The following is a 17,118-nucleotide window of genomic DNA, read 5'->3' as shown; positions in this document are numbered from 1 at the left end:
AACAAGTGTACAAGCATGCCTTGATGACACACTTTTGGCACTAGTTGGCATTACCTATTGTATTGAACACCTTCGTTTTCAGTGAACTCCAAGATCAAACTGTGAAAGAGCAAGGAGAACATCTGACTTTTACAAATAGTTTCTAAGATTTCTCCGTAATTTCAAAGTCAACCTTTTATGTGAAGGTTTGTTGTTGTTGAATCGCTAAGTTGGGTCTGACTCTGTTGCAACCCCATGGCTCCTCTGTCCATGGGATTTCCCAGGCAAGAATACTGGTGTGGGTTCCCACTTCCTTCTCCAGGGGATCTTCCCAACCCAGGGATTGAACCCATGTCTCCTGCATTGGCAGGTGGATTCTTTACCACTGAGCCACCAGGGAAGCCCTTATGAGAAGGTTACACAATTAAAAAAGAAAAAGCAACACAGCTATAGACAGTTAAGATCTTTCTTGGATCAGCATATAGCAAAAGGTAAGGAGGAAAAAATGTTTATCTGTGGCGGATTCATTTTGATATTTGGCAAAACTAATACAATTTTGTAAAGTTTAAAAAAATGAAAAAAAATTAACATTACAACCCTTGTCACTTGTATTTTTGAACTTTGTTCTCAAATAAGACTGTTTTGAATTAACTGGGACTTCACTTACATTCCCAATGTTAGGCCCATGTTTTACATTTTACTCTGCATTCACTGAGTTGATAGTTTACAAATGAAGCAAACAAACTCTAGTTGCTCCTTTGTTCTTGTGTACTCACAATACACAAGAGCTGCTTTTGCAAACATAATCCTGATAAGTAGCACAACACCGCTCAGTATTGTCTTCAAATGTGACTTGGCGTCACCAACATACTAACTGGTCACTCAGACTTGTACACGAATGTGAACAAGTCACTCTGAATCTATCCGACATGGCAGTTAAAAATGAAAGCAAATCACCCTATTGAAGACAGTCTTCAAACCGATTTATAAACTAAAATCATGCCTCTTATTAATCACAATGGTAAAACTAAACTGAAAATAAATTTCAGATTACCCAGAATATTTTATATCTGGAAAAATAATTAAGGATCTTAGGAGAGTTCTTCTGCTAGAACCTTAGTTTTCACATTCTTGAGCTTTTTAGATGACCAAATTTCCAGGGACATCAGTTTTCAAAAATCTAAAACACAGTGTTTCATATTAAAGTGCTCCAAAAGTGTCCTACAGAAGGAAAAAGTTTCAATATAATTTTAAATGTGCACTTATATATTTACAGAGTGAAACTGAAGGCAAAACAAAATGCTATGTAAAAATTCAGTATTTCTCCTCTCTCCTCATTCTTGCTTAAAGGGAAATGGCATTATAACATCTCTAAGCAGATAACCAAATGTAATGTTAAACTTATATAATAGTCACCTGAAAGCCTGTTCCTTCTCTGACATTCACTGCCTTATTCACAGTGGTAACTGTTTTCCCATGTTCCAAGCTAGAACCTTGGTAGAACTCTGCCTTTATCCTCATTTTTCTAATCCCTCACCTTGTCCATCTAATCAACCACCAAATGCTGCTGACTCTTCTTCAGTCTATTTCTTCCGATTCCTCTGCCTGTGCTATCCCTCCTCATCTTTGCCCAACACTTGTGGTTTCCCAACTACAGTGCACTAAACAATCTGCTGACATGCAGGAGGAAATCTGGAGAACGTTTATACGCATTTACTTTTTATCCCTAAAAATAAGAAAACTTTACCAATACATATTTTGTATATGAATTTAACTATGTACTTAGACAACTCAGAAATATATACATTCACATTACAGGTATAGATTAATAACTGCTGAAAAAAGTGTGTAATAAGCCAAGTTTGGAGATTCAGGACTAGACTATTAAAATAGCATCTTATCTCCTCTTAAAGTCTCTCTCCGCTTCTATAGCTTTATCCTTAGAGCTGGTCATGTCCTTTAGCTGGCAAAAGTTCTTCACTTAGTTGTCTGTTTATTTCAGCAAGGCTACAAGGCCCTTATGAAATAGTGGCCTTCCTACCTACATCTCCACTCTTACTGCTTTCTCCTCCCTACCACTTATTCCTGTGCTCCAGCCATACGATTTTGTACTGTTCTCCACACAACAGGCTCTTTCACAGCTGAATGACTGTGAAATGGCCATTCCTCTTGCAAAGGCGGCAACAAGTAGTGTGAAGTTCCTACAAAAGATTTCTGCTGGCCTCTGGACTCCATAGACTTTAGGAAAGTTAACTTCACTTTTCTATGCCTTAGGCTCCCCATTCTTAAAATAATGACACTGTCCCTACTCACAGGATTGTGGTAATATTACAGGAGATAAAAAAGGTAAAGGCACCTGAGCACATTTAATCATCATAACAATCCTATGAGGCAGTACCATCATTTCCCAGAAAACCAAGATACAGAGAACCTGAGTGACTTGCCCAGAGATACACAACTAGTCAGTGGGAGAGCAGAGATTCAGTGGCTGCAGCAGAGTCAGAGTCCATGATCGTCACGCTATCTGCATCACTGTTTTGATCTATCTCAACTGTAGTGTCCTCATGAGACTAGATGATCAAGTTCCAATCTAACATTCCAGGCTTCTACTTAAGGTCTGAGAGCTTAGGCAACAGCTCTACTGGGTCTGCCTTCTATTACAAAGGCACAGTGCAAAGAACGGCTTCAATGCTTCCTATTTCTTCTTAGAGGAACGTAACAGATAACAGAAAGAAAAAATTCAACAGATTCTCCTTTTCTCTAGTCTACTTGATACCCTGTTTTTCCCTAGTCATGATCAGAGTATAAGATGAGATAGATTTTAGCAAAGTTACTTTATTTTCTGTAATTTCAATAGGAAATCTGAACTTTATGGTTTCTTTCTCACCAAAGACCTGTCATCACTGTTAGCGTAACCTTAGAGTGGTTACTCTTTACTGTCTTTTTTTTTGGGTAGCAGGGAGGATTATCCTACTCTTCCCAAAGATTCAAAAACCTAACATATATAATTAAATAACTTAAAAGGATTCTATTGTTTTTAACAATATATTCTTTAAAAATGGACATACCATGAAAGAATACTCATATACAGGGTTATTGTTACCATCTTTCTAAATTCCATATATATGCATTAGTATACTGTATTGGTGTTTTTCTTTCTGGCTTGCTTCACTCTGTATAATAGGCAAAAAAAAAAAAAAAAAGAATACTCAAAAAATCTCCACTAATCATTACTCTATACTAATGATAGGCAGCACTGTAGTTGTTGAGGATAAAGTAATGAGCAAATTAAAGTTACCTGCTCTTGATGGAGCTTATATCATAGTAAATAGATAACTGGAGATTAAGTGAAATTTATATATGCATCCATGCTCACTAATGTCCGAGTCTTTTGCAACCCCATGGACTGTAGCCCACCAGGCTCCTCTGTCCATGGGATTCTCCAGGCAAAAATACTGGAATGCACTGCTATTCCCTTCTCCAGGGGAACTTCCCAACCCAGGGATGGAAATTATATATATCAAAATTATATATACAGGCATATAAATAAATTTTGGTTTGCTTTTGTTTTAGACTCTAGGTTGTAAATGCTAGAAGTGAGTTGTATGCTGCTGCTGCTGCTAAGTTGCTTCAGTCGTGTCCGACTCCGTGCGACCCCATAGTCAGTAGCCCACCAGGCTCCCCCGTCCCTGGGATTCTCCAGGCAAGAACACTGGAGTGGGTTGCCATTTCCTTCTCCAATGCATGAAAGTGAAAAGTGGAAGTGAAGTCGCGCAGTCATGTACGACTCTCTGCGACCCCATGGACTGCAGCCTACCAGGCTCCTCCGTCCATGGGATTTTCCAAGCAAGAGTACTGGAGTGGGGTGCCATTGCCTTCTCCGTGAGTTGTATACTTACTAATAATTTTGAATTAAGAATAGTAACTCATCCACAGAGAGTTAGCACAGCAATTGCCAAGAATCCCAGGGACGGGGGAGCCTGGTGGGCTGCCATCTCTGGGGTCACACAGAGTCGGACACGACTGAAGTGACTGAGCAGCAGCAGCAAACATTCCAGAAAGAGTGGGGAAAGGCATTTACTGGATGATTAAACACATCAGATAATGTGAATATATATAATTTCAGATGCAATCTTGAAAAAGCAAAACAGAGAAGATGAACTTAGGGACATAATTCTCCAAAAGTTCCGTTTTTAACCTATAGAATAACTCCTTTTTGGGGGTAAGAGTTCTACACTCTTTGTAATTTTACCACGGAGAGGTTCTTCTAGGATAATAAGCACCTAGAATCATGTGGGGATAACCTTTTGCTCGAGAAACAGATCAAGGCTCAAACGAAGTGATTTTCAAGGTGTGGTAGCTAAAACAAGTATATCTAACATATCTATTTTCACAATATAAACCACAAAGTGCCACAAAATTTTGGCCGATGAGGCTGTCTAGAAGATGGAGGGTTAAAGTATGTTAAGGGCAAATGCCAAAGAGTGTTAAGAAACAGAGCCCTCAAGATGACTGCAAATAGAGTTTAAAATGTATATAGAAAGGAATAAGACATCAAAGAGAGTCTTTTTCAAAAGTCTGGCTAGGGTCAGCCCTAGACCCTGAAAAGATAAAACTGTTTCTTTCTTTCCTGCAACTATGGACTTCTCAGTCCTAATACCTACAGTTCAGAAATATTAATGAGTTAAATCATGGTACGAGTTAAACAGACTGATGTGCACTGGCCCTGGAAACTTCATCCACATGATATACATTGTTCCTGTTGGGAAACCCAGTTTAAGTTCCAAGTAGCCAATTTATGGAATCTTGGAATACAGCTCTTAGTGGCTGGCCTGAGTAGAATGGTTCAGTTGACTTCATGATTAGAATAATCAATGTTTCCACAATATCTTGCAAAACTGCAGAATTTTATAACAACTGCCTAAGGGAACTGTGCCAAAGATCAACTGTAAGTGGCAGACTGAAGTCTAGATTTTGTGACTTGGTACCAATAAGGAAAGCTGGCAGAACTGCTCAAAGAAATAATATTTGACACTGCGATTTACATTATATAAATGACTGTTTTTCTCCCTTGCATTTTGGGTGTGATAAGGTAGAATTTAGGCTAACTAACCATAGGATATATTCTGGAGATGTGAAGATGAGAACTCTTATTCTGGATCCCTGAATTCTCCACAGAAATCATTGTGCAGACCTGTGGCTGTTACTTGGTTAGTTAGCCAAGCAACTTTACACATGATAGCTGGCTGCCTTCACCCTTTAAGTCACTGGAAAAATCTGTCCAAAAACCACCCAACTCAAAAAAATAAAACCTGAAAATAGTCTCTTAAAGGCTAGACTTTTCTTAATAGAGTGTTTTTGTCCTGGCACTGCAATTGAAAGAACCAAAGAAAAACCAACATGCTAATCAACTAAAATTATTTTATAGGTCTCAAAGTATACATGTGTCATGGAGAAAAACAGATGTTAGGGATAAGCAGAAATAACAAAGTCAGGAAAAGGATAAGTATATAGCAGATGAACACTAGAAAAATAATCACACCAGCCCATCTCTCATTAGAGCAATAAACTCACATGCCTATCCCTCTCCCCTGGGAGCATGCCAGTTCTGCATGTCTAACCTAGCTATTCCACAACAGCAACTTCAGAAAAGGTAGGTGCTCCAAATCAATCCAAACCTCTTAGAAATCTATAGCTTCCCTTTTTTCTTTACAGGAAATAAATATAAAACAAAAGATCAATTTAAACTTTACTGTGGAAAAGTGAAAATTATAAGCTAGAATTAGTATTGTAAAAAACATTGGGCTGTTCATAGGGAAGCAATGAGTTAGAGATTATTCTATAGTTTGAATGACTTAACTATGTAAGTTTCAGAAACTGCAAAACTGACAACTCCCTCTCCTTTGTCCCTTTAGTATTCTGAATACACTTGTGTAATAGTGTATTATTTTTTAACATTACTATTAATCCTTATTAGAGTATAAAGCTCTTAAAAATAGGTATCACATCTTCCTCTTCTCTATTTCCCACTGTGCAGTACAGTGCCTGACATACGGTAGATGCCTAAGAAACGTATCTTGAATAAACCAGAAGCATAAACTCAGCTGAAATACATAAACCTCCACTCCCAATCCTAAAATACATGTGTATGTATGATACAGACACGTATACATATGTATGTAAGAGAGATGCTTTTTAATTTTCCTTCACAAAGAAGGTAGTTGATTTGAGAACTAGAAACTGAACATTGTAATAGGTCACACAGTTTTCCAGAAAACAGTACTATAAACTTGATCTTAATTACAAAGTAATGCCTCAAAGCTACATTGGTAAGTATATTAAGAAACTTATGTCATGAGGTCTTAAATTTCTAAACTGAGGTAGTTTTGTAGAAAATGGAAATGTGTCTTAAATGATTCTGCAATCTCCTTAGTTTCTAAAGAAATTTTTTAAAAAATGACTATTAGTCACACCCAACACTATTTATTCAATGTTTACTACATACCAGGAGTTGTGCTAAGCACTTTGTTCCAATATCTCATTTAACCCCAACAGTGGTATGAAGTATAAAACAAGTATTATTACCCTGTTTTACTAAGAAAATAATTTTTTTAAAAAACTGTTGGCCTTAGAGATGATCTGAACCAATGTTCTTATTTTACATTTAAAAAAGAAACAAAAAAACACAAGAGGAACAGAACATTAACAGGCAAGTATCTGGTAAAAAGAATAAAAGGGTATAGAAAAACTATATACGACCAAAGGCAAAGTCTTAGGAAAAAGTCTAACTTCCCTAAAAAATCGTCAGAATTCAGATTATTATACTATTTCAGAGAGATATGTGTGTGTTTATGCTCACTGTGGTGTTATTCACAATATCCAAATCATGGGGACAACCTACTTGTCCATGAACAGATAAATAAAGAGAATGTGGTTCTAAGTGGCTGTGAGACTGCCTCATCGGATACACTCCCATAGAGGCCAGGAAGGCAAGCTCACAAACAGCAAACCAAAATGGAACTCACCTATCAATTTCCTAATACATCTCCCTTTAGGTTCAGCATCTCAATTACCCATAGGATTATACTTAGAAGAAAACAAAACTCTAGAATTTACTGCCTAGCCTTATATCACTGTTATTTTTACTTTTCCTTTTAACCCAACTACAAGTGCTAATAAGTAGCAAAAGTGATCTGCAGTTATCCTTTTTACTGGTATAACAAAAAATACAGGTTTGGGAATCAATCAAACAATATTTGCTTTACCATTTATCACCTGTGCATCCTAAAACAAGATATGACTATTAACCTTCAAAACAAACCCTGCTACTACAAGCAAGGTGTCTTCTTGTTTATTATGAAACATCCATATTAAAAATGTGAGGAATTGATTCAAGTGTCTGCTGTGGTAGGACGCCTTAGTGTATTGGAAGTTCCCTAGTCTGACATTCTTTAAAACAGACATTCCAGTTGAAGCAGAGAGATGCCTAACTAAGGTTCTGCTTTCAATACATTCTTAATGGAGGAAGAGAACTCCAAGGTTTCCAGTAAGGCAAGGGTGAAATGAAAATGGAGAAGCACTGATATCCACCCACAGAAATAAAAGCAGACGACGAAGTCCAAGGGAGCTTCCCTCTAAAATCTAAGCAGAGAGTCAGGTATAATGATGACTGAAACAAGCCAGACCAAAAGAACACAGACTGCATCATTTCATTTCTGTGAAATCCAGTAATGGGGAAAAATTAGGCTACAGTGATGGAGAAGAGAACAGTGGTTACTTCCAGGCGGAGAGCAGAAGGATTCTTTTTGGAAAGGGAGCTAAGGAGCCTTCTGGGATGCAAAATATGTTCTGTATCTTGATCCAAGAGTTAGCTGCATGAGTGCAAACGTGTAAAACTTCAGGGGGCTTAGCACTTAATATTTGGGCACTTTAAATGCATTAATATCTCAAAACAAAATGAGGGGACTGGGGGTCAAGCCAGGACAAGGCCCATAAAATCCTGTAAGATTTAGTAAACTTTATTTTTTTCATGTTTTTAAAATTTTGTTGCCTATGATCTGTTTTTCTGTGGTGACAAGCAGTAAATGTGTTACAAAGGAAGTGCAGTATTCCTTTGTAAGTAGCTAGGAAGGTGGCGGTTGGGCAGTCTTTGGGACCGTCTGTGACTCAGGGTCCAGAAACTGAAAAAAGAGAGTGAACACTGGCAGTTAAGTGCCTGACACGAGGACAGGAGGACACGGGCAGTGAGAGCCTGACAGGAGGACAGGAGGACACAGGCACTGAGGGCCTGACTGAGGACAGGAGGACACAGGCGCTGAGAGCCTGACTGAGGACAGGAGGACACGGGCGGTGAGGGCCTGACTGAGGACAGGAGGACACAGGCGGTGAGGGCCTGACAGGAGGACACGGGCAGTGAGGGCCTGATAGGAGGACAGGAGGACACGGGTGGTGAGGGCCTGACAGGAGGACACAGGCAGTGAGGGCCTGACTGAGGACAGGAGGACACGGGTGGTGAGGGCCTGACAGGCAATAAGCCCCATGGGTTCTACACTCTTATTGGTGTTAATAATTCATCTATATACCACAATATAATCTGTGATGTGCTGCAGGTACTTGTTAAACTTTATCTTACTTGGTTAAAAATATCCTCATTTTCCAACAGAATTTTTAGAAATTATTTCCTTTCAAATTAATCTTATTACGAAATCTAACCTCAGGCACGAGAACCCTAAAGTCTACCATAACCATCCTTAACTCTGGACAATACCGAGGAAAAAACTGTGTGTTGTATTATGTGAAGCTGTCCACACTCATTTTATAGCTTTCATTAACTGTTAGAACCACGCGCTGTGCTCCTCTGACACATTTATGGAAGATGTTTGCGAAAGTCACAAAGAAGGGGGTACGTGAAACCAATGAACAAACAAACCTAGATCCACCGATCCTTTACAGTCCCACCATTCAACAAAAGAAAAAAGGTGATGTAATGGTCTAAGACAAAGGAAGTATAATGAGCAAGGCCCTGTAACACACCCGCTACCTAAGTGGATGATCCCATCCTCACCTTTATCACGATCATAGAGTAAATCTTCTGTTGAGCAGGGGCTGCCGTCCTGGGATTCCGGGGGACAGAAGGGAGAGACACAGGGTGAGTGACTGCTGCAGCTGCTGCTGCGCTCCTGCACAGAGGGCGTCTGTGTGTCGATGCTTCGAGTGCTGCTGCTCCGGTAGTGAGCAGGGAGGGGGGCTCTCCGACCATCGGGGATGTCCAAAGGCTGGAAGAGCAGCAACCGACACACAGTCAGTGACGGTTCATACACTTCATCGTACAGAAAGCACATGCTGTTTCTTTTGATTTCACTTTTCACTATTATTGCCAGGATAGCTGATTCTTCAGAGAATAAAGATACCTATCTTAGGTCATCATTTCTGCCAGTTACCTTTAGGTCAGTACTCCCAGGAATACTCCTCTAGGACAGGGGCGTCTTTTAACACTGGATCCTAACTGTGCCTGGCAGACAGCAGACACTCAATAAACATTTATCCAAAGAATTAGTCAAACTGCTCCAGAAACCACTTTGACTTGCTAATAAGAAAAGAGAAATCTCATATTCACAGGTATGGATTTCCATTTTTCATTCTTTCTTTTTTTCCTTTTACAAGCCAGGAACAGGTTTTGCAGGTTACCCAAAGTGTCTAATAAACAGACTTATTCTAGTAGAACTGAATGGAGGATATTAATATAACTGAACAATTCTACTAATTTGGTATCCAACTGAGTAGGACTACTAATGGATTTTGCCTAGTTCTAATGCATTGTTCTGAGTGACAAAAATAAACAGAAATGAAATTATAATTGTAGACTCATATATGAATCATGTATTTTCAACCTAAGAAGACCCTAGACCTCATCAGTACAGTATCTTCACCAATAAAGAACTTATAGAGCTCCTGCTGACATGATCATTTAAATGGCGTCAGAGCTTCTGACTCTTTCTACTCTGCTTCTGCTGTAAAGACGTATCTTACTCATCAGCAAGCTAACAAAGTGAGGTCAACAAATACAATGTATATATTAACCATTTACAGTATTTTTGTTATTATATAGACAAGGATGAAATGCTGGGAAAAAAGAACCAGTATATGCTTAGTTTATTTACAACTTATTTTCACTATTTACAGGCTATCAATCCTGAGGTTTGTCATTTCAGAGATTTTAGAAACATTTCAGAGATTTTAGATTTAGGAACATTTGTCAGATGGAAAATGAATTAAGGTACAACATGAGACTCAAAGAGTATCAGTTTTTTCTGTAACAAGTAAAGGCCAAAACCTAAAATGAAAACTTCATTTATCTATGCAAAGTTGCTAAACCAAAACTATACCATCTTTACAACCTGACAATGACCATGCTACTATAAAGAATATAGTCACTTATGGAACATTAATTCATTTTGTAACAAATAACAAAAGTAAAATTTTCCAACTTAGGAAAGAAATATTCCCAAAGATATATTAATTTACTTGGTCAAATGCTAAGAAAATAATTATTTTATTACATTATTTTCTTTTACTTAACTAAATTTAGATTTTAATTACAACTCTGCACTAAATTCTAAGAAATCACTGGTGCAGGGTTTTTTTTTTTTTTTTTTTTTGACAAGATTATATGATAGATGTGGGAGTTTCTCAGAACAATCCATCAGGAAAGATCATTTTGGAAAATACATGAGGCCTTTATGACAGAGATCTTTCTTAAAACTTGTATGTTTAAGTCGACAAAAATCTTACTTTAATAAAATGTCAATATTGGTAATCAGTAAAATAATAATGTATCAATTTGTAATTTAAAAAGTTTAAGAACCTGAGTTATCTTTTATTCATGTCCTATTTGATAAACACAATTTTTCTGTAGTCCCACTTCTGAATCTGTAACTGGATAATATATATACCAATTTCCTTAACCAACTTCTGTTTTGTTGGGGAGAGGGTTCAGAGAATTAGAATAACAAGACAGATTTTAGAGGTTTACATATTTACACAAAATAATGATGGAAATTATAAAGGCTTAGAACAAAGGTCCGTCTAGTCAAGGCTATGGTTCTTCCTGTGGTCACGTATGGATGTGAGAGTTGGACTGTGAAGAAAGCTGAGCGCCGAAGAACTGATGCTTTTGAACTATGGTGTTGGAGAAGACTCTTGAGAGTCCCTTGGACTGTAGGGAGATCCAACCAGTCCATTCTGAAGGAGATCAGCCCTGGGATTTCTTTGGAAGGAATGATGCTAAAGCTGAAACTCCAGGACTCTGGCCACCTCATGCGAAGAGCTGACTCATTAGAAAAGACTCTGATGCTGGGAGGGATTGGGGGCAGGAGGAGAAGGGGATGACAGAGGATGAGAGGTCTGGATGGCATCACTGACTCGATGGACGTGAGTCTGAGTGAACTCTGGGAGTTGGTGATGGACAGGGAGGCCTGGCGTGCTGCGATTCATGGGGTCGCAAAGAGTCGGACATGACTGAGCGACTGAACTGAACTGAACCGGAGAACATTTATATACTTAGGAAGCTACTGGCAGGCTCATCTGCCAAAATGATAACATTTTGATTTATTAAAACTTTGAGGCATGCTTAATCATAAATCTAAAAATTCTTAATATTTTAGTTATTACTATGTAGGTTACCCCAAAGTAATTCTGAAATATCTACTGTGAAATTAGAATATGACTTATTTAAAACCAGAATTACATGAGTATATTTAATTTTCTAATATAGTTTTGCTTAGCAGTTCTTAAAGAATTAGCAAATGTGACTGATTATCTCATCCTGAAAAAATTAGACCAATTTTACTTCCTTACATTACTGTTCTTGAATGTCACATAATGTATAAAGGAAACATTTTAATGGTATGCACAGCTAAGCTAAGAGCACAATTTCTAAAGGGTTCCTTTCTGGCCTAATGAATATAACGTAAAAATTTAACTCTTAGGGAGAGTAAAATGGCACAACCTTTTGGGATGGTAATTTTAGCAATATTAATCAAAATTTAAAATGTGCAAATGCTCTGACCTAGCAATTTCACTGCCTGGAAATTGTCTGCCAAGAGCACACCGTGTTTTCTAAAGCACTGCTTATGACAACAAAAATTGACAACAGTCTAAATGTCCACCAGTAGGGGACTTTTAAATTATGGTACACTCATATAATGATTCAACATATATTGGCATACAGGCACATATCTGGAAGAATATACAATAAATTATGATTAGTGCTCATATTTGCTAAGCAATATTGAAAGTTGGAAAAAGGTTTTTTCAATCAATTTTATAAATATAAAATTATGTGAATTTTGAGATGAACTCTAAATCAGTGTTTAAAACCTACATATTATTTGAAGGAATCAGATACACATTTGACATAAATCATATTTTAGTTCTAAAAAACCATCAGAGAGATAATTAAGCCAAAAGCTACTTGATGTTTTCTTTTGTTGAATATACCTTTAAAATGTGGTCAAATATAGGTTCATGTGCAGGAGTGTCCAGATTTCTATTCTGGGACAGAGATAGTTTATAAAGTATTTTTGATTAATTCAAATGGATGCAAGACTTAAATATATGTGAAAACTAACACCATAAAAGCCTAAGAGGAAAACACAAGACTAAATCATTGTGACCTTAGATTAGGCAATATTTTCTTAGATATGAACAGTGAAAAAGACAACCCACAGAATGGGAGGTATTTTCAAATCCTCTAATAAGGACTTCTTATCTAGAAAGTAAGAACTTTAGACTTTTTACATTTCAATAGTAAAAAGACAACCTAATTTTGACATGGGGCAAATGATCTAAATAGACAGTTTTCCAAAGAAGATATACAGTGGTCAACACCATAATGAGGTACCACTTCACACCCATCAGAATGGCTATAATAAAAAAGGTAATTATAAGTGTTGCTTTAGATGGAGAAATCGGAACTTTCATACACTGCTGGTGGGGATGTAAAATGAAACAGAGTGGCAACTTTGGAAAACAATCTGGCAGTTTCTCAAAAGATTAATCAAAGAGTCACCATACTAGCAATTCCACTTCTAGGTATGTACTCAAGAGACATGAAAATATCACGTTCACCCAAAAACTTGTATATGAAGGTTTTTTCACAGCAGCATTATTTTTAACAGACAGAAAGTAGAAATAATACAAATGTTCATCAATTAATGACTGGATAATAAAATCTGTATGAGCGAATATTATTTGGCAGTAAAAAGGAATAAAAGTACAGATACATGCTACACTATAAATGAACCTTAGTTCAGCCTTAAAAACATTAGTCTGAGTGAAAAAGGCCTGATACAAGGGCCCTGTATTGCATGACTACCTTTACATGAAATATCTAGAACAGGCCAACTCACAGACCAAGTACATTCGTGGTTGTCTCACTGGAGGAAAAGGAAGAGATGACTGCTGAAAAGTACGGAGTTTCTTTTGGGGGTGATGAAAAAGCTGTAAAGTTGATTGTGGTATTGACTGCGTAACTGTGAACATGCAAAAACCACTGTACACTTTTAATGGGTAAACTGTATGGTATGTGAATTATATCTAATAAAGCTGTAACAAAAAAGACTGAGATAGTTCACAGTATTAAAGAAAAAAGGGACTCAAATATCCCATATACCCTTACCTTGGACACATCCTCCTTCCCATTATTTTCTTTAATGAATACCTTTTCTAATTCGGGACTTATTCCTTCTACATTGCAGGGCACACGTGAAACAGATGATTTTGGCACAGATATATTTGACAGCGGCATAGGGACTGATCTTGATCCGGTAGCCTACAAAACACAAGGTAAGGTGGCATCGAATTATTTATGGATGAAGAAATTATGAACTAAAAAGCAAGGTAAATCTTAAAACAGAAACTCAGTGAGCAGTTATTTTGACATTTCAGATAACAATATAAATTCAGGTACACATACAGCAATTTAGGTTCCAAAGTAAGAAGGTAAAAATTACAGAGTCAAAATAACCCTTTATGGAAGTGTAAAGCTATAATTGTAAACTGTATACATTTTTTCAGCAGAATATCAGACAGAATCCTCTGTACTGTTTTTTCATTCATTTTTCTGTTTTTACTGAAAAAGCACAGTTGAAATCATGTAAACTGAGTATACCATGTGACTCTTCAGCTCTGCTCTATGCTTAAGTGTGTGCGTGTTTAAACGATTTGTTCCCCACACTGTGACAATCCCCATCTAGTATTTTTCATTTATACTTTATCCACAATTTAAGAAAACCTTTTGGATTACTAAGTAGTATGGCAACAATATCATGATAAGTTCTACAACACTCACTTAACAGCTTTAAGGCTGTTTTCAAAAGTCCTTTGGAGGACTTGTAAAAATTAATACCCCTCATAGCTGTCCTGTGGGAGGTACCATAAAGTGGAAGTCAAGCCTGTTGATTCTCAAGGAACTTAACACAAAGGAAATTAAAAACATAAACATGAACAAGGAAAAAAGAAAAATAATATGGTCTGTACCTTAATCTGAATGGTTAAAGTTGATACATATGATTCACAATGAAGTAGACAGCTAGGCACTGATTAAATGAATATTTCCCACACATGCTATGCTCCTGCCATTTGTGAATTGCTGCCTGCAAATGTCCTTTGTCTTATATTAACATAGGAGCTTTTTTCATATTGAAGTTGTAACTCTTTGCATCCACTTGCTGTTTACTTTAGTATGAAATATCTTTCTTCCAGTACTTTCATGGTTTTTCATATTTAAATATTTAACCTATCTTGATTTATTTTTCTATATGTTATGAAGTAGTATTTTTTCCCACATGGTAATAAAACTGCCCCAACATTTCTCTTTGGATTCTACATTTGATTTCCTTAACGTGTTATCTGACAATCTCTATTCAGAGATCCACTTTAACTGCTATAATTTTACAACAATTACATTTTGCATTCTGGTATCCAGTAGGGAAAGCCTTTTCAAATTTTCTTTTTAACTGACATTACTTTTCCACATTAACATTGAAAATAACTTTTAAAGTAATAAAAAAATTCCTTTTACATTTCCATTGGAACTCAATTCATACATTAATTTTGGGCAAATGACTATTTGAAAAATACTGAGTCCTCCCATGTATGAATGACTTCCCATTTATCTCTATTTTATATTTCATATCCTCAATAAGGTCTTAAAGTTTGCATATTTCTTTTAAGTTTAATTCTGGGCATTTTAAATTTTCACCAGATATACACTAACATGCTATTTCTAGTTGTAACATAATAAGAAATATGTATTTGGTTTCTGCCCCTGGTTCCTGACACAAAGTTCCTGAATTCTTGTAATTTCCTGAGGGATGGGGGCATTAGGAGCATCTTTTGTTCAGATATTTGGTTTCTGACACCAATCCTGACAGCTCCTAAACCCCTTGGAATTTCCTAAGTGATAGGACCACGAGTCTTTCGTTCTAATGAGGTGACTCTTAGTGGGTTCCTGAATAGGTTCAGAATGGAGTGCTGGTCACTAAAAAGAACCCATGCCTGGAAGCTTGGAACTTCCAGTCCCACCTCTGGTGAGAGGAGAGGGAGCATGCCTGTGTGATGAAGCCTCCAAAAATCCCAGCACTGTGGGTCAGAGTTTCCAGGTTGGTGAACATATATCCATGTACCACAAGGGCGGTGCACACCAACTCCATGTCAGCAGAAATTCTTACATGTGAGTTACCGCCAGACTTTGCCCTGTGAACCTCCTCATCCTGCTGTTCATTTTGTTGTTCAGTCATGTCTGACTCTTTGCAACCGCGTGGACTGCAGCATAGCAGGCTCCCCTGTCCTTCACCATCTGCTGGAGCTTGCTCAAACTCATGTCCATTGAGTCAGTGATGTCATCCAACAGTCTTGTCCTTTGTCCCCTTCTCCTCCTGCCTTCAGTCTTTCCCAGCATCAGGGTCTTTTCTAATGAGTCGGCTCTTCGCATCATGGGCCAAAGTATTGGAGCTTCAGCATCAATCCTTCCAATGAATATTGAGGATTAACTTCCTTTAGGATTGACTGGTTTGATCTCTTTGCAGTCCAATTTGATGCAGTCAAAAGCATCAATTCTTTGGCACTCAGCCTCCTTTATGGTCCAACTCTCACATCCATACACGACTACTGGAAAAACCATAGCTTTGACTAGATGGACCTTTGTTGGCAAAGTAATGCTTCTGCTCTTTAATATGCTATCTAGGTATTTCATAGCTTTTCTTCCAAGGAGCAAGCATCTTTTAATTTCATGGCTGCAGTCCTTATCTGCAGTGATTTTGGAACCCAAGAAAATAAACTTTGTCACTATTTCCATTTTTTCCCCTTCTATTTGCCATGAAGTGATCGGACCAGATGCCATGATCTTTCTTTTTTGAATGTTGATTTTTAAGCCAGCTTTTTCACTCTCTTCTTTCACTTTCATCAAGAGGCTCTTTAGTTCTCTTCACTTTCTGCCATAAGGGTGGTGTCATCTGCATATCTGAGGTCATTGATATTTCCCCTTGCAATCTCGATTCCAGCTTGTGTTTCATCCATCCCAGCATTTTGCATGATGTACTCTGCATATAAGTTAAATAAGCAGGTGACAATATACAGCCTTGTCATTCTCCTTTCCCAATGTGGAACCAGTCCATTGGTCCATGTCCAGTTCTAAGTGCTGCTTGCATACAGGTTCCGCAGGAAGCATGTAAGGTGACCACAGACAGGTATCAGACCTGCCTCCTAAGGTCTGATATTCCCTCTCTTGCAGAATTTTCCACAGTTTGTTGTGATCCACAGAGTCAAAGGCTTTAGCATAGTCAATGAAGCAGAAGTAGATGTTTTTCTGGAATTCTCTTGCTTTTTCTGTGATCCAATGCATGTTGGCAATTTGATCTCTGGTTCCTCTGCCTTTTCTAAATCCAGCTTGAATATGTGGGCTTTCTTGGTTCACATACTGTTGAAGCCTAGCTTGGAGAATTTTGAGCATTACTTTGCTAGCACGCGAGATGAGTGCAAGTGTGTGGAAGTTTATTCTTTGGCATTGCCCTGTTCCAGTCCTGTGGCCACTGCTGAGTTTTCCAAATTTGCTCATCTGTATGGACCCGTTATATCCTT

General features: G+C 37.7%; 1 protein-coding gene across 3 annotated transcripts in view; it reads right to left on the bottom strand.

Moving 5' to 3' along the window:
* Window positions 1-17,118, bottom strand: part of GLCCI1 (glucocorticoid induced 1) — a 106,439-nt gene that overhangs the window by 9,251 nt on the left and 80,070 nt on the right. For 2 of the 3 annotated variants that reach the window (XM_070787171.1, XM_070787172.1), the window contains exons 5-6: window positions 13,658-13,810; window positions 9,044-9,254 (exon numbers count right to left, since the gene is read on the bottom strand). In XM_070787171.1, coding sequence (XP_070643272.1) covers window positions 9,044-9,254; window positions 13,658-13,810 — 364 coding nt within the window. The remainder of the gene's footprint in view (window positions 1-9,043; window positions 9,255-13,657; window positions 13,811-17,118) is intronic. The other variant, XM_070787173.1, reaches the window with a different exon arrangement.

This window comes from Bos indicus, chromosome 4 (assembly GCF_029378745.1).
Source record: "Bos indicus isolate NIAB-ARS_2022 breed Sahiwal x Tharparkar chromosome 4, NIAB-ARS_B.indTharparkar_mat_pri_1.0, whole genome shotgun sequence".
NCBI lineage: Eukaryota > Metazoa > Chordata > Mammalia > Artiodactyla > Bovidae > Bos > Bos indicus.
This window is presented reverse-complemented; position numbering and strand designations above follow the sequence as displayed.